At 40.3% G+C, this 26,922-nt stretch overlaps 1 protein-coding gene across 1 annotated transcript in view; it reads right to left on the bottom strand.

The window, feature by feature from the left end:
• Nucleotides 1-26,922, bottom strand: part of CDK6 (cyclin dependent kinase 6) — a 132,864-nt gene that overhangs the window by 73,866 nt on the left and 32,076 nt on the right. Inside the window, exon 4 of the mRNA XM_072328405.1 lies at nt 4,076-4,243. Coding sequence (XP_072184506.1) covers nt 4,076-4,243 — 168 coding nt within the window. The remainder of the gene's footprint in view (nt 1-4,075; nt 4,244-26,922) is intronic.

Raw genomic sequence — 26,922 nt, 5'->3', positions numbered from 1 at the left:
CTTGTTGCTGTAACTAATTTATATATTTATTTTACAAAGTAAGCCCAGTTAGCGAAACTTATTTTATGCTCCCTTGCTACTATACCAACAAAATGAAACCCAAGTTCCTGCATGATGTGACATGTAAACCATTTGTGCTGAAGTGACTGCCAGGAAACGGATGGAAAGTTTTTATCCTGAAGAAACACTCAAATAAAATGCTAGCGTAATCTAAAATTATTCACTGACAATAACTACGGGATTTTTTGTCTTTCAATTGTCAACTTAGCTGAGCCCAGCATTAAACAACTTAGGGCAACAGAGGAGAAAGTGATACGTTGTCCTTTCCAATGTTCAGTAAATCTAAAAACAAGTTTTTTTTAAAGGGAAGGCATAAAACAATTTTGTTTGCATTTCATGGGAAAAAAAACATCAGTAGTGCTGCCGTCTAAGGTAAAGCACACATGTTTTCAAAGGAAGTATTGTGTGTTAGTAACATCTTGCCAGTTGCACTCAGGTTCTTTAAGGCAGGTCATGATTTAAAAGCTGGACATCCCCAGCTCCACCTACATGCTATGATCACAACTGTGTGTGCTTATCTCAGCACTCTGCTGTGCCATGATTCAGCTTCATTTATTTTCTTTAAGGCAGCTAGAAGTCGGGAAAGAACAGATGAATGGCTTACTTCTTTTTCATAATGCAACTTCAAATTTTCAAGACGGCCACCTGCTCCTTTGTTGAGAGAAAGTTAAAACCGAGAGCCCATTTTTCTGAGCCAGAGAAAAAATGTAGATATTTCATTAGCTTTTGCCATCAGACTCTAAAATTACAAAGTCACATCAATCCAGCTCTTCTCTCCTATGGAGCTTCTCTGCTATCACAAAGCCTATTCAAAATGTCCCCAAGGGCCAAGACCAACACTTGAAAAAGAGGCTAACTTAGGATGAAACTGAAAGCGTGCTCTATTATCCTCCATCTGAGACTCCCTGCCCCAACCTCGTTCTCTCTCTCATGCTGTTATTTCAGACCTGTATCAGTGCTCAGTCTGACCACAGCTGGTAGCACTGATCTCCACCCTGCCCCCCAAGGATGCGTAACATTAGTTTGAATCTTTTATTCAGTCACTGAAGAAAATACCAAGAGGTCTCTTACACGACCACAGCACACCCAGACAACTGATCTGCCAGAAGAATTCTTCAGCACTGGAAAAATAACTGGCTGTCAAAGAGAGCCTGCTTTGAAGTTACCACTTGGAGCACCCTGAGTACCAGGGCTGGATTGGTTTGTACTGGATCACTTTCATGGCAAGCTCTTTTTGTCCCAGGTGAAGAGTTTCTTTGTGAGCAAAGAATGAGGATGCATCTTGGGAATGATTTGATACTTCAAAAGTTGCTTCTTGAAGCAGTTCATCCTACAATAAGATTCTCTTCTGAAGGAAATGTTGCAGAGGCCTTGTACTGATCACAGTGACAGCACATGCAATGTGCTTTTTATCTTTGCCTGTCTGCATTATCACTTCTTAATAAAGATCCAAAACCAATCCTTGCAAGCTCAGAGTTTTATTAATTGACACGTGTTTAGATATATGCTGTTTTTCCTAAGGCAGTATTTTTTTCTGCAAACACATCAGAACAAATCTGGAAGTCAATGAAAGTTACTCACTGCCTGGAAAGGGACTGCAAGTTAGACTTTTCTTGGGAACAATAAAGTCAATAATTGTCTTTTTCTTTGTGTTTAAAAAACAGAAGGGGTTTTAAAAAATTTGTTTCCTGCACTAAATTTTAATGGAGGAAAAAAGCAAAAAAGGATTAGCACACCAAAGCAGCTACTCAGAAATAAAAGTTAAGTTCAGAAAAGGAAAACTCATGGCCTAATGGGGCCAGCTAATACACATTTAGTATGTCTCTAACCAACCAACGCAAATTCTGTAAGAGCAATGAAGGCTGACATTTAAAACCACACAGCATTATCACACTGCATGGAGGGATTGTCTTTGGTTACTGCACACACAGACAAGAGCTGATTCTGAAGGTTTTTAGCACAAGGTGTTTCAAAACGTGGTTTTTTTTAACTTAAGAAAGCATCCTTTCTCTAAGTCATCAGCACAAACATCCTATCAGCACGCTGACTTTGGTCACAGATTTAATTTTTGAAAAAGAAAATCCTAGGTGTGAAGTCCATTATTTATGCCTACATCCACACAGTTTGCTTGTCCTTGGTGCCTGAATAATTCAACTCTTTTAATACTCTTCAGCATAGCTGCAATGAGAATGGCATTGTGTTAACACAAGACTTACTTGCACATGGACACGCTCAGCCTAAAGATCTCTTGTTCATAGCAGTGCTAAGTACACCAGGGTTTTAAGCCACCACTTCTAACAGGCAAGTGCTAGATACCTTGGCACAGTCATACCTTTCACATATGAATTCTGGCAGTGTTCTCCTACATGCAGATATTGGTGTGGTTTTATCATAGTAAATGTGTTAGAATGTATTAGTGCTGTATTTCTGGGTCTTCTGACCTTCCTTTACACACGAGCTGCATGATCATGGACAAACTCCAGTGCAGTTCTGTAGATTTTTCTTTCCTCATGTTATGCAGAGCTTTTCAAAAGCACGCTGCTGGCAGCCATACATAACTCCACTGTTTTAATTTAAAGGATTTTATGGATCAATAGAAATAATCACTGAAGCTGTCACTGTTTCTGACTACCTGATGAAGAATTACAGCAGTTTAGGAACAATCTTTGTCTCTGTTTCTTCAGAGCTCTGTTTTGAGTTACAATATGATCAGTCCTCACTGTCCTCAGCTGAGATATTCTTTCAGCTTTGGATTAGGCTACATCCTACAAGTAATGTAAGAAAAAAGAAAACAAAACCAATCCTAAAACACAAGTTTACTTATGCTTTATGTGAAGAGGATACTTTTGTACATTTACCAAGATGATGTTTTAGTTTGCTGCTGCTTCCTGCTTTCATTCATACTGACGCCGGAACCCAGGATGTCACTGTTACCTCACAGAGTGGTAGTGAGACCCTTAAAGCAACTAACAATAGTGGACTGCTTTTTACCAGTGTGAGCCAGACTAACTTCTACAATACAATGCAAAATGCAAAGTGGACACCTTTCAGTTTCTCTTCTCCTTTTCCCCCTTGCCTGTCTTTAACATAAGTAATACTACCACGGCAGTTGTGACACTTGGAATAGAAAATAAACAGAAAATTATTCATGAGCAAGCAACAAAAACAAATGACACCCAACGTATACACAGCACCGTTACTCTTCAATACACTTAGGAAGTGCTGTGCTAAGCTAGCGACAGCTGATTCTGGAGGCAAGGCCAGCAAGCGTGGAAACAGGGTCAAAAAGGAAAGGGTTGGCAGAGATTTCCTACAAAAATGAATGCAGGAGAGAGCCAGACCTTCTGGGACTGAGCTCATGCCTGAGCCAAGGACAAGCAGGGGAGATCCTTGGAGAGGGGCAACAGTGGCAGGGTGTCTAGAGATACTGGAGGTGCTCTTTAACAGTCAGCTTGGGAAACAGCCGTGATTTTAGCTGCCAGGTCCACTTCAGCTGCCTCCAACACAGTGCTATTTGGAATCACTCAGTAAATTACGGGAGCAAACACCAAGTCCATATTCACAGAGATGGGAAATCATGGATATGAATGAGACATTTCCAAAATTATCATCTGCATATTTTTTTCAGGCAAGACCACCTCAGCACCAACATGAGTTTTACCTTTAAATAGGTATACTTTGGAAACTTTCAGCATACCTACGGGGTTCAACATGCCAAACTAGCCAAAATCACAACAGAAGCTAGACTGCTGAGGTTTCAGAAAACTAGCACATACCTATCCTTCAGAGATCAGTCATGATTTAATTTAGAACCAGCAATCAGTAATTGATTACTTTTACAAAGTAACCATAACAAATTCAGTCCAGGCAGTAAAGCAATTGTTTTGCAGACCCAAGTAACTTTAACTGTAGAGATGGTTGTAGAAGCAGAGTTACAATACGCTATTTATCAGGGCCATTGAGACTAAAGTACTGTGCCGCATTAAAAGAAAAATAAAAGCCTTCAGAAACTCACCACTGACGTAAGAGCCATCTGAAAACTGTAGATTCGTGCAAGGCCAAAGTCGGCTAACTTTATCTGCCCACTGCTGGTTACAAGGATATTTTGGGGTTTCAGGTCCCGATGCACCACACGATGTGAATGCAGAAAATCCAGTCCCCGAAACAGCTGAAGCATCATATCCTAAGTATAATGAAATCAATATGCAATTATCAAGACAAGGCAAACAAGCAAACACCCAGCCACAGTCTGCAGAACTAATTTAAGTAAGTATTGACTTGAGATAAAAACACCTATTAATATAAAATGGACAGGATATTGCTAGAACCTGCTGACTTGAATAGGCGCACTTATCAAGTTCACGTATCGTTTCTAGTTGAATTATTTGTGGTTAATTGTTAAAAATATAAAGACTGGTCAACAAACTTAAATAACAAAAGCATGTCTGCAAAACACATATCAACTCTGAAAGAATGCTGTCCAAGTAAGAAAAATATACTGCAGCATTTTGGTTTTAACTTTAAACCACGCACCACTTTGCACCTCTCAGCTGTCTGCTTTGTCTTGCCTCAGTGAAGTGAAATCTCGTTATTCACTTCAATAGGCACAGGCTGTTTCAAACAGAAAAGCTAATTAAATGGCCGTTTTGTCAGAATTTAATGTTACAGTGGGAAGAAAAGTTTACTTGTCAAAACTCATTCTATAGAATATACTGAAAAGTGTAGAAACTGCTTAGATCAAACTTCAGGACTAAATCAGTGTAATAATTCCCACTTGGCCTTCTGTTGTGTTATAGTGACGCAATCTTTTATGACACTTCCACAGCAGAAGACACTATTTCATCTGTACTCATGTTTTCATACTCATCTATGTAATATGAAAGGAATGAACCAGGAGACTCAAAAGTAAATACTAGAAATCCCCAGAATTCCAAATGAGAGGGATACCATCAACTTGAAAAGTGTATTTGCAAAACAAACAGCTACAAGAAGATATTGGAGTAAGAAGCAAAAGGAATAAGTTAGGATTTACTGTGTGCACTTGACTCAAGTTGATGAAAGTCCAGCCCTGTGCTTGCTGCTAACATATGCGCTTTCCACAAGCAATGCAGCAGGCTCTCTGCCAATCCTGTTACTAGTAACCAAAATGATCTTGAGGTGGATGGTATGAGACACAAGAAAAAGGTAGAAGGATAAACTGAGTTTGGTTGCTTTTGTTCTTATGATCATCACAGGAACAGGAGAAATCTTAGACATTTTTACAAGAAAACATTCAAAGCACACTACGAAAAGGAATCCTATCTGAAAATTGATTTTAAAATAGCTCAAAATATTCAACTTGATAATATTGCTTTAGCTGGATGTATTCTTAAGATAAACTTTGACACTGCTATGTAATTTAATATAAAAAGAAACGTTCCCAGCCATCACCACAGAAAATATTATATAATGTATAAATACTAAGGCTGGAAGCTCTAATCTGACCTTTGATAAAACATGCCCATTATTATATACAGCCTATAGCTCCTTCTGCCAAACAGTAGGAACAGTGGGCTGTTGATATAGAGATCAGTTTTGATTTGAAGACTCAGAAAATTAAGATACAAACATGAATCTATGGAATCTGTGGCAGTATTTAATTATAATGACCTCTGAAGGATGGTGGTAAACTGAGCTCTCCACTCTGATGCTTTTTATTTCCTTTGCTTCCCCAGGAAAAACAGATCTGGTCATTTTGGCAACTAGTGTAACAGGGTTTGCTCTTCTAAAACTAATATACAAAGTTTAGTGAACCGTCTTGTATTTATATATTTTCCCTTTGCAACTTGGAAATATGTGGAAGAGCTACAAATACAGCTCTGCAAGTCAGAGCTAACTTAAGTCAAATCCCAGTAGACTCTGGATGAATCTTGAAGAGGAACAGAATTTACCAAAAACATTTAACCATGTGGTTATCTTAAGTACTTACTTAATGTTTTCACTGAGTTTGGGCATAACTATTTTATTCCAGACAAACATGATACCAGAAAAAAAACCAACCCGAATTTAAAGAACATCAGTATTAGTCAGTAGACCCTGGCAAGTCCCTTTTTGTGACATTTCCGCATCCTATTCATTTGTCAAGAATGTAAACTCATTCCTGCAGTTACCAAACATATCAAGAATTTTCTCAAGCTGTTTCTGTTTCATATTTCCCCCTGAAGCTCAGTGAATGCAGTTCCGCTCTGCTAGTTGCAAGTTGCAAGCAATGTCTTCAGTTTCTCAATTCACAATCTTCTTCCAGGCACACATGAAGTATATATATATATATATTTGAAAAAGGAAACTGGTATTTCTTTCTCTCTTCCCACAGGACTCAAAAGATGAACAGCATTTACTGAAGTTTTGTTCACATACACAGAAAAAGACGTGCAGCCGGAAAGTACATCAGGAAAGTGTAGATTAAAAATGTATTATGGAGGAAAACTGGGGAAAAAAGTGCTACCTTTCTTCTTTCCATATTCTTCCTATATGGAGATTTACTCCATATAGGCTATTCTCTATTATTCATTTTGGACAGTTGGTTATGCTCTTTTGTTATCCCTTCTTGTTCAATATTGTACAGATGAACAGATCTCAGCTGAAAACTTGCAAGACTGTTCTTAGAAGAACAGCAAAGAAGGCCATTTTAGTGTAAAAGGACCATTTGCCCTTTGTGATTCCTTATTCCCCTGCTTTAAAATACTCAGTCAGATAAGAGCTGAAACCCAAATTACACAACAAAATCTTATTATTAGACGCACTAAATGCCCAGTACCAAATGGTGGTCAGAATTTGCTATCTCTTCACATAAATTATTTATTACAAAAAAAAGAAGAGTAACAAACAGATTTCCCTTATCAAAGAAAGCAAAAAAGAAAGCTTTTTTTGTTGTTGTTGTTGTTGTTGTTTTTTAATCCATAATGAATGTTTTGCTGTCCATAAGCTTGGTCTAGAAACTTCAACCTTGCATTTAGAAATTATTTCATACTCCTAGCAAAGTACTTGCAAGAAACATCGACACAATCTTGGCTGTGTGTTGCCTTTGATAGCTGGAAGTGCGTCCGGTTTTATTATTAGCATTATCCCAATGGCCACCGTTTGTTCTATGTCTGCATTTCCCTGAGATACTTTCTACAGTACCTTAACATACCACACTTTTGATTTGCAGTTCAAATCACAATTCATAAATCAAATGAAAAATGATACAAACAAGAAGATTCATTTTTTAGCAGATTTGAGTAGCAAACTCTAACAAGTCACGCTCTAATAGCAATCTGATATTCTTTGGGTATTTTATACTTACAAATAGATACCAAATAGCGAGCGTTGTTTCAAGTTAGAGATTTCTACCAATCTCACCAACCCTACAAAAGCTATTGACTGAGTTGAAAATATATATATTATTCCACTGTGATTGCTTTCAGATAATCATGATCTTAAGAAGTTTTCCCTTTTCAGGCTGCATTTTCAACGCAGTCTATGTACAGACCTAAAATATTTATCTGTAACTGCTGAAAGCTGAGCTATTTTGGGATGCAACGAACCAAGATACTTTCCTTAAAAGCAAAAATGTAGCTTTAACTTTGCAAAAGTCTCATAATGGAAACAGTAAGAAGCAAAAGTTGTTAGGGAAATGACACAAGTTTTGTATGTTCCACCACATATGGTTTTGGTGATGGCATTCCCACGTCTGATATTTACTGAATGATGGGACCAAATTATGAGAAAATTTTCAAGTAGTGCTATATTATATCAATAGTACATATAAATACACTTATTCCTGCTCATAGTTGGCTCCTAGTACCGATGAGGATGGGGACAGATTTGGATTAGGATGAGCTGCTGCTGTTGCTGCTGCCTCTGCCAAAGATGGGCTTCATAGCTTACCTATAACTCAGATGCCAGAGGAAAAAGCCTTGAACTCCTCCAGACTTCATGTCCTCTTCTTCCTATCCTTTCCTGACCCTTGCTCTTAAACTTCCTGCAGCTTCTGATCTACATGTCCCTTCCAAGTCACTGATTTCCAAAACATCACTCCAATACTTTAAGAGCTCCCCACCATTTTGACTTCCAGCTAACATTATCTGTCACTTGACCACGTTACCTTACTTGTTGTCTAAGGACAGACATATTCTCTGCAGAACTCACACAACGAAACTGTATTGATCTCCATTCACTATTAGGCCAAATATACTGCAGGGAATCACAAGGAAACTTTTCCACAAACTTTTTCACACACAGTTCACAGCATACAGAGGGGGAGGGAAAGAAGGAGGTGCTTCATGACAGAGTAGATATCTATCTACACAGCAATCCTTGTAGGATCCATGCTGGAGCAGGCAGATATTCTCAAAGAAGATGTGATTCATGTTGAAGACCCACGCTGGAGCAGGTGAAAAGGGGAAGGAGAGGCTGAAAGAACTGTTAGGAGTGGACTGTAGCCCAACAAACATTACCCCCTGCATCCCTCAGGGAGGAGAGGGCTCATAATGGATGTAAGGCCTGGAAACAGGAAGAGGAAGGGGTTGTTTTAAAGTGCTGTTTTAACATTTGTTATTTTTTCTTTCCCACTACTCAAATTAGTAGCGAAATACCTATTTTAATCAGCATTAAACTTAAGACCAAAGCAAGTCTGTTCTACCCTGATAGCAATTGATAAGCAATCTCCCTGCTTCATCTCAGCCCACAAGTTTTCTCAATCCTGCTTTTCTTCTTTTCTTTTCTGCTCCATTCCACTGAGGCCGGGGGAAGCAGGGAGTGGCTGGGTGGGAGTTTGTCTCCTGGCCAAGGCTAACCCACCGCAGTGGTAAAGCTATAGATGCTAGGTTTTCTCTTTGAACACAGGGATAGGCAACCTGAAGGGAAATGCCAAGAGTAACATGCCTTCAGAGACCACCTGCACCCATACGTAACATACACGTAAGAAGAGCTACTCATAATGCGAAGCGCACAGTTCCACTCTATCGACTAGCATGTAAAGAACAAAAAGCTTTAATCCAGATTCACCTTCGTCAAGCAGTGTGAGTTCCTAACACCAGAGGAAGCAAGTCACAGAAGCTCATAGATATCGTCAATCATACCACCAAATACAAGCAGTATGGTACAGATCCTTGTCAGCTACAGACTGACCCTAAATTTGAATTAAACCAATGCTGCTTTTTTTTTTTTTGTTGTTTTGGTGTTTTGTTTTTTTTTCTGGCCTATTTTCCCATGCAATTTCTGTGCTAATGTTTGGTAAAAGACCACAACCCCCTGGGATCTCCTCATATTTCTCTTGTTCCTCTGTGGAGTATCCCATTCACCTGCACAACGACCTGCCTCCTTTACCTGGAGTCTCTACTTATTTGTATCTCATCTTTCTGTTTTTGCAGAGCAGAACGGAATGCCAATTTCAGAAGGCAGGTGTTGGGATACTTATCCTGAACATTCTCTGTAGGAGCGTTTGCATAAGAGACAACCGCAACAAAGGGGACAAGTTTTAGACTGCAACATGTAATGAATCAGTCAAGGTAGGATGATGAAGAGGCTCACTCTGCCTCTCACCGAACAGCAGAACAGAAGAGGAGCAGAATGAGACCTCCTTCATGTCCAACAGGATTATACAGAACTCCCAGCCATCAAATTGCTTTCATTTTAAAGTATAGTTTTCAAACATGCTGGAATGGAAGTTTAAAGAGCTCCCACTTTCTCTGAGGCCTATTTTTGAAGCAGAATAATTACAGCACTTCTATGGTTATACTTTGTAACAAACAGTCAACATTAATTAATGCCAAAAAAAAAAAAAAAAAAAAAAGGCATTCCTGAAGAATTACACAGTACAGATACATGAATAGCAAAAGACATGATTAATGTTGTTACACTGAATCCCAAAGGCATTAGTAATGATTTAGTGACTCCCTGTTAAATGCAGTGATTTTCTTTTTTAAATCTCGTCCTCACACTGGGCTGGGAACCCATGACACCAGCCTGTCTAGATAGTGTGGGAAGTGAAGTAATTTGTTACAGCCCATGAGGATGCAGGATGCCCTTCCCTCTGCAGCTGGCTGGGTGCAGTGGCTGGGACAAGATAGCAGGCAGAGAGATCCTTGCCTCTGTGCCCTTTTCCTGCTCTCTTATCTCACAAGGAAGCCAGTCTCCTTCTGGGGCATTTTTCCTTCCTGTGGGGAGGAGGAGGCTACGCTCTGCCTCTACCTAACCGCTGTGTAGCCTCTCAAGAGTCATCCATGATTCATCCTAATACATACCCAGGGTACAGGACTTCTACTTTTCCTTAAACTGGCTAACAGCTGATCTCAGAGAAATCCAATCACTTTCCATAGAATTATTCACAGGGTAAGGATCAATCCTCAGAAGTGAAGACTGCTGTGATATTTCTGCCAGCTGGAGGGCATGAACTTCACAGTGTATGCAATTTAAATATGTTCATTGTCAGAAAAGAGAAAAATAAATCCAAATGACCCGTTCACGTAGTCTCAGTCATCAACTGTACAGGAGAAAATATTCATTTTCTTCTAATGGAATAAAATACTGTGCAGAAAGAGCAATACAGCAAATTCATTGGATGTATTAATAACAAAGGAGAACCAATACCTGCCAAGATCCTGAAAGGAGTTGTCTAATAATTTTTTGGTATTTTTTACACTGCTACTCTACTGGTAAACAATTTGCTGACACTGAAGTCACAGAAATACTTATTTTTAAATATTAAATAAATACTTCCATAATTATTTGTAATTATAAACTTGTTGTATTCATATCAAAGATACTTTATATAGAGATAGATAGATAGATAGATAGATAGATAGATAGATAGATAGATAGATAGACAGATAGATAGAGACTCTATAACATTTAGAGTAGATTAATACACATTTAAAGTACCTTCTGACAAACACTAAGATCTTTTAGACTACTTCTATAATAAACAGATTTAAGACAAGTGATTCTGGATTACTGGATTTTTAGGATGAAGGGCGCTACTGACATGCCCTCTCACAAATGCAGTAAACAGAGACACCCACCACTAGAACAGGTTGCCCAGAGCCCTGCCCAGCCTGGCCTTAAATGTCTCCAGGGATGGGGCACCCACCACCTCTCTGGGCAACCTGTGCCGGTGCCTCACCACTTCTCCCTTATATCCAATCTAAATCTCCCCTCCTTAAGTTTGAAACCATTCTCCCTTGTCCTACCATCACAGATGCTGCTAAAGAATCTGTCCCCTTCTTTCTTACAGGCCCCTTTTAGATACTGAAAAACCACTCTCTGGTCTCCCCAGAGCCTTCTCTTCTCCAGGCTGCACAGCCCCAGCTCTCTCAGCCTGTCCACATAGGAGAGGTGTTCCATCCCTTGGATCTTTTTTGTGGCCTTCCTCTGGACACACTCCAACAAGTCCATGTCTCTCCTGCGTGCAGGGCTCCAGATCTGGATGCAGTACTCCAGGTGAGGTCTCACAGTGCAGAGTAGTACATCTACTGAATTTGTCTTTTAGTTCACAACTACTGAGATCAGTATGGAAATCTGGCACTATTAAGAAACTGCTAAAACAGATGTGCTAAAATTGAAAATTTTCAAGTCCTCTAAAATAATAATCCAGGCCTCCTTAAGGAACGCAGATAGAAGATTACTCAGAACAGTTCATTGAACTCAACTGGGTGCGCATACTTGTCTTAGTCTTAATTATGTAGCCTTTGATGCTGGTCAGCAGTGTTGTTTGGGGAATGTCTGGAGCACACCAAAACCATGCCTCATTAGGATCTTCTGCAGTGACACAAGTTCCCTGGTTCCTTCTGACTCTGAAGGAGCAGTTGGTGAGTTAGTGCAAAGGGACATGTTACACTTGCTCTGACATAAGAAGGAAAATAGTAGCTCAGTATACTGAAATTCAACTATTCATGGCAGAAATCCAAAAACTCTCAAATGTTTTACCAAGGACCTGCATAATTCATTTAAAACTTTTCATTTTTTCTGACACCTTGGCTATAAGGCTTTTCAGATCAAATTACTTACAGCCTTCTGGCTCCGTACCTGAGAATTCAATTCGCATTACGGTATCAGCTGTTGTTAGTCGCATTTGGTGAGAAGAACTTGCAGGACTGAAAGGAAGCCTACATGATTATTGTCCTACTTATTTACAGTGACTCGGGGTACTGAAAGCTCCTATCAATGTGGAATTACCAGACATGCAAATACAGCACAACATTTCCTATTTGGCTACTGGTATTTTAACAAGAATTAAATGACAGCAGAGGGGAAATTTGTTTCAACAATTTGATAGGAACTGGCAAATGTGGCACTATTGCCAAGATCTGTTCTGGATGTAATTTTATGATTAACAGTTTCAAACCTTTCCATTCTTTGCATTCAGTAGAAAATAATGATAGAAGACACAGCCCTTAACAGAATGCATAGATCTGAGCCTAGATAAGTAAACAAACACAACTTTTCCCCACCTCTCTGGGTAATACCATGATAGCTGTGTACATCCCCAAATATTTTCTGGGAAATCTCTTTTAACATTGTTTCCTTATTACAAGTTTTTCATAAAACTATATTAAATACAGTAATATCTCACAGTGCATCCTGCTCTGACAGTTGCTACCTACTCTGTTCTTCTATTTCTGACAACAGCTGAGAAAAGATATGAGAAGTAAAATAAACCAAGAAATTCCCCAAACTCTTTACTGGCCCACCTGACTGGTAAGCCCAACATGACTTGTGATAGCATCTGCAATTTCTGTGCATATAGCTCTGACAACTCCGCTGGCGTATGTTTGGGGACTGACACCAGTCAAAATGTAGTACATAAGAGCTACACCAGGACAAGATGGATAGCCTGAGCAGAACCGCAGTCTCGATTTTGGAGAACATTTTTCATACAATTTCAGCTACTTTAATTGTCATGTCTCTCAATGAAGAAAGACAGTCTTCTTGCAGCTGATGTTGTGAGCCTATTCCTTCCAAGCCAAGAAGCAGACTTGTTGGCTAAGTCAGTCTGTTTTGGAGCGCTGGGCATACTCTTCTCTCTCTATCACCCCTCAGTAGAGTTTAAATCTTTCATTTTCAAATATACTTAGTACATACTTTCTTCCCTCATCTTGGGACATAGTAATTTCCCCTTCAGAGACTTCGCTTCTGCATTCCTAAGCTGTATTTTGGGACATCCGAAGCGTATCATCACTTGTGGCAATTTTTGCAGTATCTCTCCTGATACAATCATAGAAATTAGTCCATCTGACAATCATAGAAATTAGTCCATCTGGAAAATTTAGAAAGCTGAATGTGACTCCCTTTAACTTCTTTGTTGTGCTTCTGAGAGGAGTTCACAGAAATCACTGTCTCACTCCATGCCGGTAGATCACTGATCACTGATGAAACGCTTCTCTTTCAGCTCTGCTTGCACCTGCACGTATGAGGTGCTGACCAACAAATAAAACCCATTCCTTGGAGAAGAATGCTGCTTAATCAGCACTACAGCCATTTATCAGCACCTTCGCGATGCTGTTGGTCATAGTAGCTCTTTCTAATCTGCTCAAACTCCAGGAAGGGTTAAAAATATGGCATATGTTGACAGTCTACACTCCTCGCTAACAGGAAAGACACGTTGCTGTGGGGCCCACATCTCGGCTTCTCCTTCCCTGCAGCTGTCTGTGGATAGCAGCTAATTGTATCCACTTGTTTAACCTCGGGGATAACGTCTGGAGGGGACCAAGTGCCACAAGCTTACTTTTTTTTTTTTTTAACGGTCATTTCCTCTCTGGTGTAACTTGCATGACAGCATGTGACAAGCAGAAATTAATGGGGACACTGCTGTGCCAATACCTCTTGAATCGCTTTGACACTGGCTGCAGGCTGCCTGCTTGGCCACCCAGCCAAGACCTCACATGAAATATGGCAAGGGGCCCACAGCACTATTCACTAACAAGCCAGCTGGTCAGTGATTAGAAAGCTGCAACAATGCTATGCACATACATCAAGAAAAATGCTTTACAAACAGCTTCGGACTTAGCAGGTAATGTCTGCTAGAAGAGTAAACCTGTAAATCTATCTTCAGGGGACTGCTAACTTAAGCTAACACAAGAGATAATGTGGAAGGCCTTGGGAGATGACTGTCCTGCATTGTCATCTGAGCACAAGGGCTAACCTCAGAACAAAGACTTGCATCTTGATATGCTCAAAATCACATGCAAACAGCACAGACCAAACGGCTCCAGGTCCAGAGGAGCATTCAAATTATATAAATACACTGAGATTTATGACAGACTACTCTTTCTAATGGTCTACCAACACCCTGACAACATAGACGACATTCCTGCAGAAATACTCATTGGATTTGTCTGCAGTGCGCCATCAAGAGAGCTGAGATTTGTTTATACACTGATACATAACAACAAAAGCCGAGACTTTAGAAATATCCCAGAGGGTTTCAACGACTGGATCTCCTTAGCTAGATACAAAAGACTCAAGAAGAATGCTTCTCTAGTTTACCTATTTTGTTGTTGCTGTTTAGAACACTAACAACTCAAAATGCATAGGCTCTCTATGAAACACCTGCATGGCAACAAGAAAATATCTTATACCTTTTTAAAACTGAGAAAGCGGAGTTAGTAAGATCTTACAGGATTGGAAATCCAAACATTAAAAACCAATAGATCTTAAGCACCTAATTCCTATGACTCCTTCAAAAATATAAACCCAGTCAGGCAACTTTTGTTTAACAGAAAACTTGCTTTAACTTAGTGTAACACAGGCCTGTTTCATTTCCTGATACGTGAGGAAAGATATTATCTGATATATAAAGATACATAAGAGCTCAAGGCACTGTAAAATAGGCTGGCAGGATAGATGAGTCTATTTTGTGATTTAGAAATTGGAGTTATTGTAGAGTGTGGGCCTAGTTCATTCTGATTTCTTACATCATCCAAATGTCTAGAAATTCAGCATAGTCATTCAGAGTACTTTAAAGCTGACAAAGAAGGTAGTCTCCTGTCAGGCTTAACAAAACCCAGCGAAGGCACTGGGACTCCATCCATCAGATTTCAAACACCTGAACTGGCCCCACTGCTTTTTAGTATTTCTATCCTCTTCCCAAACTGATCAGAATCAGCAAGACCTTCAGAAAGTTGTAGCCAATCTTCTCCGAGACAAGACTGTCAGCATGACACCAAACACTGAAATACAGGTACTCTCTCAGAGTCAGATGCTCTTATAATAAACAGTTCACAATTTTTATTAAAGACGGGAATAAAGAAGAACGTAAGAAGTCAACTCCTTCCTAACCTCTGCAGAAAATTCATGTTACAGGAGAGTTGCGCACTTTCTAAAAATCACTTTTCAATAATACGGTTTGTTTCCACTGTGTTGTTTCTTACTTTGTTTCTTTAGCATGGCTGAAGTACCATGATGCTCTTCAGAGTTGTACAATGGCTTGGGTCAATTACTGAGTGCTAGTCCCTGCAGCCCATTTAACTTTACTTCCTCTGTTGCTCCATATTATAAATTCAGGGATAATGGTTAACTACTTCATGAGTGTTGCAAAGATTAACTGGTTAATGTTTGTTAAGTGCTGCAAAAAGAATCCAAAGATTTAGAATTTGCTTTCAGTTATAAAGGCATAATGACCTTCAAGAAAAACAGAGTTATATTAAAAAGAAATATTTCTTGGATTTAAGTTACGGGTAGAAATAATCTTCAAGTAAGAGACGAGAGGGGACAGCATCCTACTGAAGCAGCTTAGTGAGGAACCCCAGACCAAGAATTGTACACACAGCTTAGAAATGCTCTTGCAGCATTTTCTGAACTGTCAAAATATTATTCAGGATGATAATCTTACTGACACCTTAGTACATATAAATCAAGCACAGAGAAAACTAGAATTGCTTCTTGGATGCACTCAGCAGTGAGAGTTGTTCTCCATAGTTACAGATGTAATTCATTTGCAATTGTATTAATACTAAATTAAAAAATCAATAGCCCTTGGACCAAAAGCATTACAAGGTGAACAGACGGGCTCTTTATCCTACAGACCAAGCACAAACAGGATATTTTGAAAGAGGAGTGAAGCAAGTGCACAAAGCCTTTCACTTTTATCAAAAGTATGAGAAGTTTCCTATAGCAGCAGAATAGGGGAATAACTGCCCATTCCCTGCCACATACATAAGATTATTAAAATCACAGTATTGTAAAGAATCCTGAGTTGGACGGTACCCACAGAGATCACTAAGTCCAGCTCCTGGCTCCATACAGCACCACTCAAAATCCAAACCCTGTCTCTGAGTGTTGTCCAAATGTTACTTGAACTCTGGCACTTGCGGCCATGCCCACAGCCCTGTGCAGCCTGTTCCATGCCCACTGCCCTCTGATGCAGACCCTACCCATAACCCCCAGCTGCCCTTTCCCTGGCACAGCTCCATGCTGTTCCCTCAGGTCCTGTCACTGTCACAGAGCAGAGCTCAGCGCTGCCTCTCCGCTCCCTGTGAGGAGCTGCTGCTGCCACAAGGCCTCCCTCAGCTCCTGTTTGAGAGGTCCTCCAGACTCTACCCCATCTTTATTGACCTCTGTCTAATAGCTGTATGCCCTTCCTACATAGGGGCACACACTCTGCTGGAGGAGAGGCCGCACAGTGCAGAGCAGAGCAGCACAACCCCTCCCCTCACCCAGTGGCAGTGCTGGGCCTGCAGGACCCCAGGGTACGGCTGGCCCTTCTGTCTGCAGGGCACATTGCTGCCTCATGCTCAGCATGCCATCAACCAGAACCCCCAGATCCCTTTCTGTGGAGCTGCTCTCCTTTCTTTTCTGACTTCCTACCTCTTCCTTTACTTCTTTCTTTCTTCTGCTGATGCACCTTGTTGCCCTGTCCTGCCCCATCCCCCATTCTGACCCTTCTCCTCATGCCTTCTCTGCATCTCATCCCACTCAGCCATTTCCTTTCCCACACTCACTCTCAGAGACTGTGGTCCTACTTCATCAATTTGGGTTTCTACCTCCCACGTGTGATTAGCAAGCACAGTAGTTCAGCAGAAGGTGCCCGGTATTAGCATGCCTCAGTAGCTCGTTGCTGCATTGCAGATCTAGTAGACAGCAACAGGCGATGAGAATACCTGAGGTGTCTGCTCAAAGTTTTCTTCCTTTCAATCAGATGGTTGGATACCATTATACTGCACCACTAGGAGCGGCTGCAGTGGTGAGACACAGTCCCACAAATCTGCCAAGTGTCTCCGAAGTGTCACACGCCATAGTCCCTCCACTTCTGAGAAGAGTAACGCTGATTTATGTTAGTGTAAATTAATGTAAAACTGGACTTGTTTTCATTTGAACACTTGTCTGGTTCTTAAAAAAAGAGGCATCTTCAACTCACGGTGACACAATAAGCAACGAGCCTCCTTATTTCTAGGTGTTAGCAGAGCAGACAGCAACTGGCCCTGCTTTGGGAGGTGCACCATGAGAGCCAGCAGTCTTCTTGCGAGTGGAGAAGACTGAGTCCTGTGTTTCGCAGGCAAAACATCCTCTCCCTTCCCCACCCCCCAAATGCTACACAGAGTAAACTCTCAGAGAAGAAACTTTACATAAAGAGACAAAGGTATGTTAGAAGTTAATTTCTAAAACGAGCTTATCAATGGAACAAACTACTTTCATGAAAGAAGTATCTTTTAAGAACAAAATGTCACAAATGATGCATAGTACCAATGCAGCTTGTGACAGATGCATAATTTCTCTAAAGACTAACTTGTGACAAGCAGAAAAAGAATGCCATTGATTACGTAAGCTAATTTGGAAGAGAAAACTACATGTCTTATTGTGTATCTTCACTGTAACCATTCATGGAAAAGCTATGAGGACAAAGCTAGCTATGACCCAGACAACCTGGAGCACATACACATGTGCTTTGCTGAATCAGGCCCTAGAAAGATGTCTTTTGTTTTCCCTATCAACAAAGAAAACATTACAAATCATACAATACAATATCAAACTCTATGTTATTCCAAAAGGACAGTCAATTAAGCAGAAGCAAACTGTATCTTTAGAAGAACAAATGAGAGAGCCTAGGGATCACTATCAAAGGACTTTTGTTTTCTTTTGTTTATTAAATAGCAACTGTATTATTTACTGCAGCTTTGCAAGCTAGTGAGCAGCTGGGTGTAACACATTTCCATGCTGTGTAACCTCTCCTTATGCTTCGTTAGGCTCCTTATCAGGACCAGAAGAAAAGAAATCTCTCTGTTATGCTTTTCCTGTGGCAAAGGAAAAGACAAGATGATGACTTTCCAGCTCATTTCACTTGTACAACGTTCTCATCAATCACCATGGGGTAGGTCTTTGTTATTTTCACTGAAGGACTGTTCTTAGTTTTCTGTCACAATAAAGCGTGACTCCACTAACTAACAAATCAAGGTTACCTCCACCGCATTTATAAAGGACCAAACATAAGGCTAAAGCTACTTCTGAAATATTTTCCGAGGCCCAGTTTCACAGACATAAGCCCAATGTGAATTAGGTTAAAATTCTTTTCATTGAAATGAAGGTTAAAGTCTGGAATAGAGCAATTGAGGTAAGGAAGCTAAGCTAACCATTTCATCAAGAACCCAAAGTTTTCTGCTTGTTTTGCGACTTTCTGCTCCAGAAACCAAGCAAAGAAACTGTGGTTTATTTTTATTTTAAACTCTCTTTCAAGTATGCATCTCTTTGCAGTTTTGGTTCATTATAGCCCACGCAGCTTGGCCCCCATTCTCCTTTTCCTATGTCTACAATAAGACTTATAGACATTTATAGGAATTATGTGAACAAACAAAAAGCAAGAAAGGGATATATTCTAATCAAGGCAAAAACATAACCAACAATGCTTTGTAAGATGGTCTCTCCTTCCTTAACTTCATGTTTTTATATGTCTTTTCCTCGTTGGCCTGTGTTGTTTCTCACTGAATGACAGTTACACACAACATACTACTGTAATAACAAGCATATGGCTCAAAGATCACTGTTGAGTTTCCCAAGTCTCAAATTAGATATTTTTATTTAAAATACATGAAAGACATCTGTATACTCTTTCATTAAACACATTTTACATTTGTAACATCCTACGTATTCTTTTGGAACCCTTTCCATTAAAATGCCGAGTCGGAGTTTGGATAGCAAGTATTTCCTTTGTAACACTAAGGGAGGAGTACGTTACTGTCAAAATTTCTCACAAAAAAGTCCCTGCTAAAATATTTACTCTACTTGTCAGAACAAGAATATCTGAAGTTAATTCCAAACGAGAGAATATTTTAGAATGAATCATAAACTAGATGTTAAAAAAAGGCAACACGCTGCCATTCCCGTGCCCCTTCCCTGCTGTAAAAACGAACAAAAAATGACTCTGCGTTTGCATCCACAGAACATCGTAACATTTGGAGCCTTCTGAGATTCCTTAATTGGAGTTATGCAACAAAACTGTCACATCCTAAAACAAAGAACAAAAATTCTGCATCTGAATTTAATAGCTTTAAAAGAAATGCTCTTAAGTGATGGCTACCACATCTTCTTGATCTTTATTATTATTATTATTTGGCATTTTAAAGTTACAGTGCAAAGCTTCCTATTGCCGAGATCAAAGTAGTGAGATATTTTACTAAGGTTTAGAAAATTTTATGGTGCTGTTTGTAAAGTCACATATTTAGCAGCAGTGAAAACTGTTCGGCAGTAACCTTTGCAATTAATCCATTCGTTTCAATGGGCTCTTTATGGCATGAAACACTTCAATGTTAATAAAGATATCATGTGCTGGCTTTTAGGCATTGGTCAGAATGGTAAAAATCAGATTCTTTTGAATGAGTATTCCCAAGGGTCAAGATTTTCAAAGGCAAATAGGGTAAGTTCTGTGGTCAGAACTGTTACGATATTAATAAAAAAGAAACAAACAAACCATTGTGCTAAACCTGTGATCCTGCAGAGTCCTTTTCCGTTACTGAGTCAGTTTACTATGATGACCAACTATGACACACTTTTGTAAATAGCCAGGAGTCTGGTTCCAGAGATACAGACATTGCTTACACATACATTTTGAGTGAACTTCCTTGGTCTGACAAAGCACAAGCAAAATGCATGTTTATGACTAATCTGAGACTACAGAAACAACAGTTTCATTTCTTCTTTGCTCTAGCTTCGGAATTCCTCAGGTCACTAATAATGGATAACAACTGATTCCACTCTGCTAGCTCCTTCAATTTGCAACCTTTCAACCTCACTTCTATAGTTAGAGCAATCTGTTTACACAAAATTAAGCAGAAGATTAAGTGCTTTGCTGGAGCAGAGCCTCTGCTCCTCTTTTAAAGTCTGAAGTTGAACCAGAAGGGCTCAGGTATATATATTCCAACATGATTTTAGATGCTATATGTATAGTGACATTAGTAGCAGTACTGTGTAGCTGAAACAATAACACAACAGTCAAAAGAAACTAAGATACTAATGTTTACGAGTTTTTGGATAAGGCTTCCAATCTTCAAATTAAGGACAGATTTTGATTTAGGAGCTTAAGCTCCTTTTTAATTGCAAGCTGTTCATGCTTTACATGAAAACAACTGAAAAGCTGCTTGCTAACTGATGCTAATAGCACTGTACCAGACACAACCTTGGAGTAAAACCCTATGAAGCCAAGAGCTACACCACAGAAGGATTTGACCCATAGTCCTGCTCTGGAGCAGTGACACTGGCAAATATTACAAAGCCACATCTGCTTTATGAAAACTACAAATAAATTAATCATTTAAATCCCCAAATACTTTCCCTTGCTGTTGCACAAAGAGCAAACACCAAACAGTATTTCTGTTATTTCACTCATATTTCCATTCTTAATTTTCTGTCTTTTGGCAGCTGCTTGTGAACTTACTAATAATGTGTGTCTTTGTTTGGACTTCTTAAAAAGGAGGATATTCTCAAAATGGAAGAAAGCTCATTTTATTTCACTTTGAAACCTGAGAAACCTGTAATGTGAACCACACGCTGATTACAGGGCAGTGATACATAAAGGAAGCAGTTGTGCAAATGTGTGAAGTGTGGCTCTGGTGGGGAGCAAGCAGAGAAGAGAAGCACAATTTCAGACAAATAATGCTGGTGTGGGATCTGATTACCATGACTCATGTTTAACAAAGTACTGTGTAAAGGGCAGCCAAAAAGGAGGACCTAATAGGGTGGGCATTGTATAGTCAAGGGTTTTCACACAGTCTCTTCCATTAAAAGCTCACAAATAAAATGGACAAATAAAATGGACAAGACAGACCCCAGGTGGAGAAACAGTGAGATGGTTCCATATTATTTCTTAATGAGAGTAGAGTTAGTTAGGGAGGGATAAGGAAAATGAAAAGCAGAGAGATGGAGATAAAAGCTGCAGAGGGAGGGAAAGGACAGAAAATGTTCTCCTGTGTAAATATAGAGCAAAAGTGGGATGAAGAAATGAAGGTGGAGGGAAAGGATGGAAGGAAGAAAGGTCTGGAAAGAGGGATCAGCATGGGCAGAGAACACTGAGTTGAAAACACTGGAAGCTCTCTTAGTGTCAGAGGTAATGTCTTTGCATCAAAAGCTGGATGGAGCTGCCTGCCAGCACTGGCCGCTGCTTCTCTGTACTTCTGTCCCTGATGGCCACAGGATGGAAAGCAGGGAGGAGCCAAGTCTGTTCCACTACCTGCAGAGGCGAGTGGGATACAGGATCTTCACCAAGTCTCTGATCCCACACATAAGCAGGAGGGAGAGGCGCAGCCTCAGCTAGGTCCCACTTATTCCCTGCTGCTACTGCAACTGACTTCAGCTCAGCTGTTCCTGGTGGTGAACTGGAACAGAGCCCTAATGGGACGGACTCTGAGAATCAGAAGGCATATATGTATATTCGTATATGTATACATGTATGTGTCTGTATGCAGCATGCCTCTATGTGCATACATACAAATACAGTACTCAGCAAACACTCCCCACACACAGGAGACATGCTGTCCCTTTTGTGTTCTTGTCCATGTGACTCTTCTCTAAGCACTTGAGTTGCCCATTCTGGACTCTTCCCCCCACAGCTATTTTTGGATCACGAGCTCCCTGCAGGGCAGACTGATGGTCACAGGGTTTTCCTTTCTCCTTCTCATACTTGCTGAAATTGCAGCATTTTTGCTGCATATACATTAGGGTGCCGATACAATAATTATGTGCCTATGCATGTGCTTATGTGACTAAACTTTTATACATGAAATATATAAAGAATGTCTTAAGGATAATTTTAAGCTCTATAGAGAAAAATATGCCTCCTCCCCCGCTCCCCCCAAGATCCCTATCCATTTGTATGGGATGTTATTTTCAGGCTGAAGCTACATACAAAGGAAATGAACACAACGTATCTTGAGTAAATCACTGTGCCACTGAAATAACACACTTCAAATTAATTTTTACCATGGAATGCAATAACCTGACTGCTCACTGACACAACAGAGGTACACACAGCAAAGTGCAGAAGTATTACACTTCTCTTGGGTGGAAAACAGAGTTTTGTAACAACTTATTTGATTACAGTACTATCCTTTGATTACAGTGCTATTCTTCCACTAGTGAAGAGCTTCCTGTGGCCACCTTTTGGATTAACTTACACTATATCTGTATATTTGCCGTCAATAAATACGGATACTTTGTGAATATGGTAATATGAATCCAAGCTGCAACAAGTTGGGTTTTGCTGAGAAAGGTTTGGGAAAGGTATCTCATAGTGATGCTTCTTGTCCCAGACTGGCTCGGTTCAACATGAAGATAAATGTCTGCCAAGTTACCCAAAGACCTGGCTCATCACTATATGTGCCCTTCTGTCTCTTCTTCCCAGTACTGTCTGCTTGTCTTGGGGTGAGGTATGGGTTTCTGAGTATGCAGAGGCATAGGGGCCTGATCTCCTGCCAGTACAGAAATACTATTAAGACAGTGATCCCTATCTGCCCCCATAAAAATCAAGAATAGCTCTTTGAAAGTCTCTATCTCACATCTGCTGCAGTATGACCTTCAAATTACTTTTCAAAAGCAACATATGGCTTGCAAGCAAGATTTAGAACATGGCTAAATCCAAACATTTTGGTCTATTGTTCTGATACGGCTTCAAGTACACCATGAGCTGCAACAGCTTTCTCCTAATTAGTTTAACTGCTGAATCACATCTTTGATGAAGGGAAGGACTTATAAAACGAGCAACGTTTCTGTTGATCACCAAGGGACGATTTATATGCAGAGCAAATTGAGACCACATACTACCATGACAGGCAAAGGCAACCATCTCGGAAATCCACCCTGCTCCTTGGAACGGCCACTGGCTCACTGCTCAACAGAGTGGGAATGCCTGACGTGCTGCCTGGCTGCTCAGCCCCACTGCTACATCTGCTCGAGCATTAGTCCTGCCACGTGCTCCCTTCCTTTCTTCCAGCGTCATCAAAGCATTTCACACAGCAATTGCTATCACACTGATGTTCCAATAATAAAAACCAAGCATCACTAATAAACCAAGAGCACGTCAAGAGAATCCAGAACAACAGGCTGCATCACACCAACATCCCAGTTTTGTAAAATTAAGAGGGACTCCATCAGCAAATAGCAACATTTCACTTCCATTTTGTAATTCTGCAATTTTACAATGACTGGATAATAAATTCTCATCTACCAAAGGCTGAATCTCCAACTCTTACCACAATTTAGAACCTCTTCAGTTTCTTAATTCCTTTTGGCTTCCTGAATAAGGATGATTTCTGGCCCTCCATCTATTGAAAACAATGGAGGACCCCCCAGCTTCCTCCTGACTTCAAAGAAGGACGCATCCCTAAGGGCCACAATGGCCATAATGAACCATATTGCTGCCTTGAGACTTTGGGTCATAAAAGAAAAGTAGGTTGAGATGTCTTTTCAGAAAGTCATTCACAGGCATCTTTTGTGACATCTGTAATCCAGTGTCATTGCTTTGAGAGACCAAAATTATTACAGCAGGCAGGTTGCTTTCATGCATTACTCTACAGTGTTGCTTGACTGCTTTCCAAACTGGAACAACTGAAAAAATGTGAAGCACTCCAATGATTTTAAATCACCGCTCAGGACAGGGCGATTTAAAATTATTGGAGTGCTTCACATTTTTATGAGCTATCAGCTGCAAGCAACAGAGGTCTCAGGCTACAGCACTGCGGAAAAACAACTATACATCACCAGTATGAAAATGTTTGAACTTGAATCTGGAAATAGCAGGGATTTGGAAATAAAAATCCACCATCAATACAATCTGTGGCTGTACACTGATAGTAATACGATCCAGGTTAAAGAAGGGACTGTACAGATACAACATTAAATTTCAAAACACTACATGCTGAGGAGTGTCTTCATTTAAATCATGACTCCTCCAGCTCCTCGATCAGACCATGCATTACTACCTTCACCACCACATCAGGGGAGATGGGGCTGTGTCTGTACATGGAGCAGCAACACGGGAAAGAAAATGACAACACCTGCAACAGACGGAACCACAACATTCAGAGAACATCCTCCATTAAGACGTACTTCCTTCTGAGCTGCCACTTGTGCAGGGCACCTGCACTCTTTCCCGCTGCCCTTCCATGCAGCTGCCCAACCCCTGATTGCAGGATGACAGAGAAGAAATTAAAAGATGTAACCCGTGATAACAAAACAGCCCAGCCATTTTGTTTCTCTTTCATTTACTGTGACAACTCCAATTTATCATTTAGCTTCAGAACAAAATGTCTTGGAAAATGCTGCACAAAGATCTTTAGCAGCTGTAAACTGCCATCATTTCACTGAGGCTAATGGATTTACACCTCTCCGTACCAGCTGGAGATCTAATCCATTTTTTGTGGGCTCTCAACTCCTTACTAAGCCTTGCTTTTTTCTTTACTGCTGGGAAAGAAATTATAAACAGCTCTTCCTTTAGTACCTTTCTTTTTAATTTTTGTGGACATTTTTTTTTTAGTGTGCTTACACGTAAAGGAGTAACTTCTAACTGAGAGGCTGCTAAACAGGGCCCCACTCTGAAGACTGTCAGTACGGGTGAATCTGTTTTCCTGGAATATCTTGTGCTGTTTGCAGAATTGCATGACTGTGTGACATCTGCTCCACATCTCATACGTGGTCGACTGAGAAGGTACAATTGTGGCAGATGGCTGATGATGACTCACCTCGCAACAGTGAACACTGGTTTGCTTTCTGAGAAGTAACATCTTCATATTAATTTTGCAAGAGCCCTGCAAAGATGTGACCAGTCCACCTGGTTTGCTAGCAGGCAGTGTATGCTGCAGGGAGCGCACGCAGATGCAACAGCAATGTTTCTTCCATTGTTATCCTGACTGGGATAATATTTTAAAATACAATTCATGGGCTGCAAGCAGATAGATAAATTCAGAAATGGAAACTGGGTTCACTGCTGTACTGAATCAGACAGAGAGCTAGGATTCCTATGCAAAGGAAAAACAGAAAAACAATATTCAGAAAAACCATTCCCCTGAATGAGGAATCGGTAATAACAGAGAAAAAGACATCTCTTAAACCCTGTTCTATCCACGGTCTGACTGCCCCGTTCCAGGCTGTCAGGAATGCCATGATGGTTCCTAGCAGACCAGAGCGGAAGGTCATCCCCAGCAATTCTTGCATCCCACAAGAAATAACATACGCCCCTGCTATAGGAGAGATCTTTGATCTGTTCCCTTCTCTGATGAGTCAAGTCTCTCTGAATTGCTAATGGTGTTAATGTTTTAATATTACTGAAGACATATGCATGACTAACAGCTGTGTCCTAAGGAAACTGATCTCATACCTTCAGTTTACAAAGAAACTACCCCAAAGTTTCCCAGGAAGGAAAGAGGGGAGGAGAAGGTGAGTAGTGAGGAGAAAAGGAAGATGTTGTCACTGCAGATTCTGATTCTTCCTGTATGGAACAAATACTAATCAGGTGTGACACAGGAAGCAAGCAAGAGCAAGCAGTATTATAATCCAGGATTTAAGGACATTAATGGCTCACAGCTCTCTTTCAGAGCCATGTCCATGAGCACTTGGAGTCATACTGTCTATCTCTCTAGCCCAATGAAAACTCCCTTATAAAAAAATGGAAGCACTTCAATAGAAAAGATTTAAAATACCTCCTTTCAGAAAAACCTATAACTCAGTGGTCAGAACTACAGCCACAGAAATAGGCATTCATGCTTCTGGAGACAGGGAGGGGAACTGAGCATGTTTGCCTTACGTCCTCTGTATTCATTCCCACTGCTCGGCAATGTCTCAAAAGGAAACTGCTCCTCTTCCATCACATTATGGGCACCAATGGATGTGTTCCTAAAATACCTTCTGGGGTGGCTCCTGCTGAAGGGCTTTAGATACTAGAAAGACATCGCTGAGAAGCATAAAGACAAAATATTTAGATGTGCTTAAATTATCTACATGGTTGTCTTCTCTGCACTGCTACAGTCTGTTATCTGCTAAACATAAAGGGAATTCTCAAAATGGTACTGTTGTCATTCATCATCCTTGAGAGCAACTTAAAACCCTAGCACACTTCAAACCTACAAAAGCTGAGACTCCCTCCCTCAGATGGTGTGTAATGATGGAAGTGACTTCACACAGATCTTCTGGGGCCAACACTTCTCTCATTGCAATTTTATGTCATTCACATTCCATCAGCAACTGTTGAGTTTACAACGTAGTGCCACTGGAACCTTCCACCTGAGCTATACAAAGTTTACTCAGCTTGTTCGTACGGTACCTCTGTGCTGCTGACACACACAGAACTTTAACAGATGGCTTTACAATATTGGCAGTTGTTTTGTGCTGTGCTAGTAATGAGTGGAAATAGTCTACACAAATTGTCCG

Source organism: Excalfactoria chinensis, chromosome 2 (genome assembly GCF_039878825.1).
Source record: "Excalfactoria chinensis isolate bCotChi1 chromosome 2, bCotChi1.hap2, whole genome shotgun sequence".
NCBI lineage: Eukaryota > Metazoa > Chordata > Aves > Galliformes > Phasianidae > Excalfactoria > Excalfactoria chinensis.
This window is presented reverse-complemented; position numbering and strand designations above follow the sequence as displayed.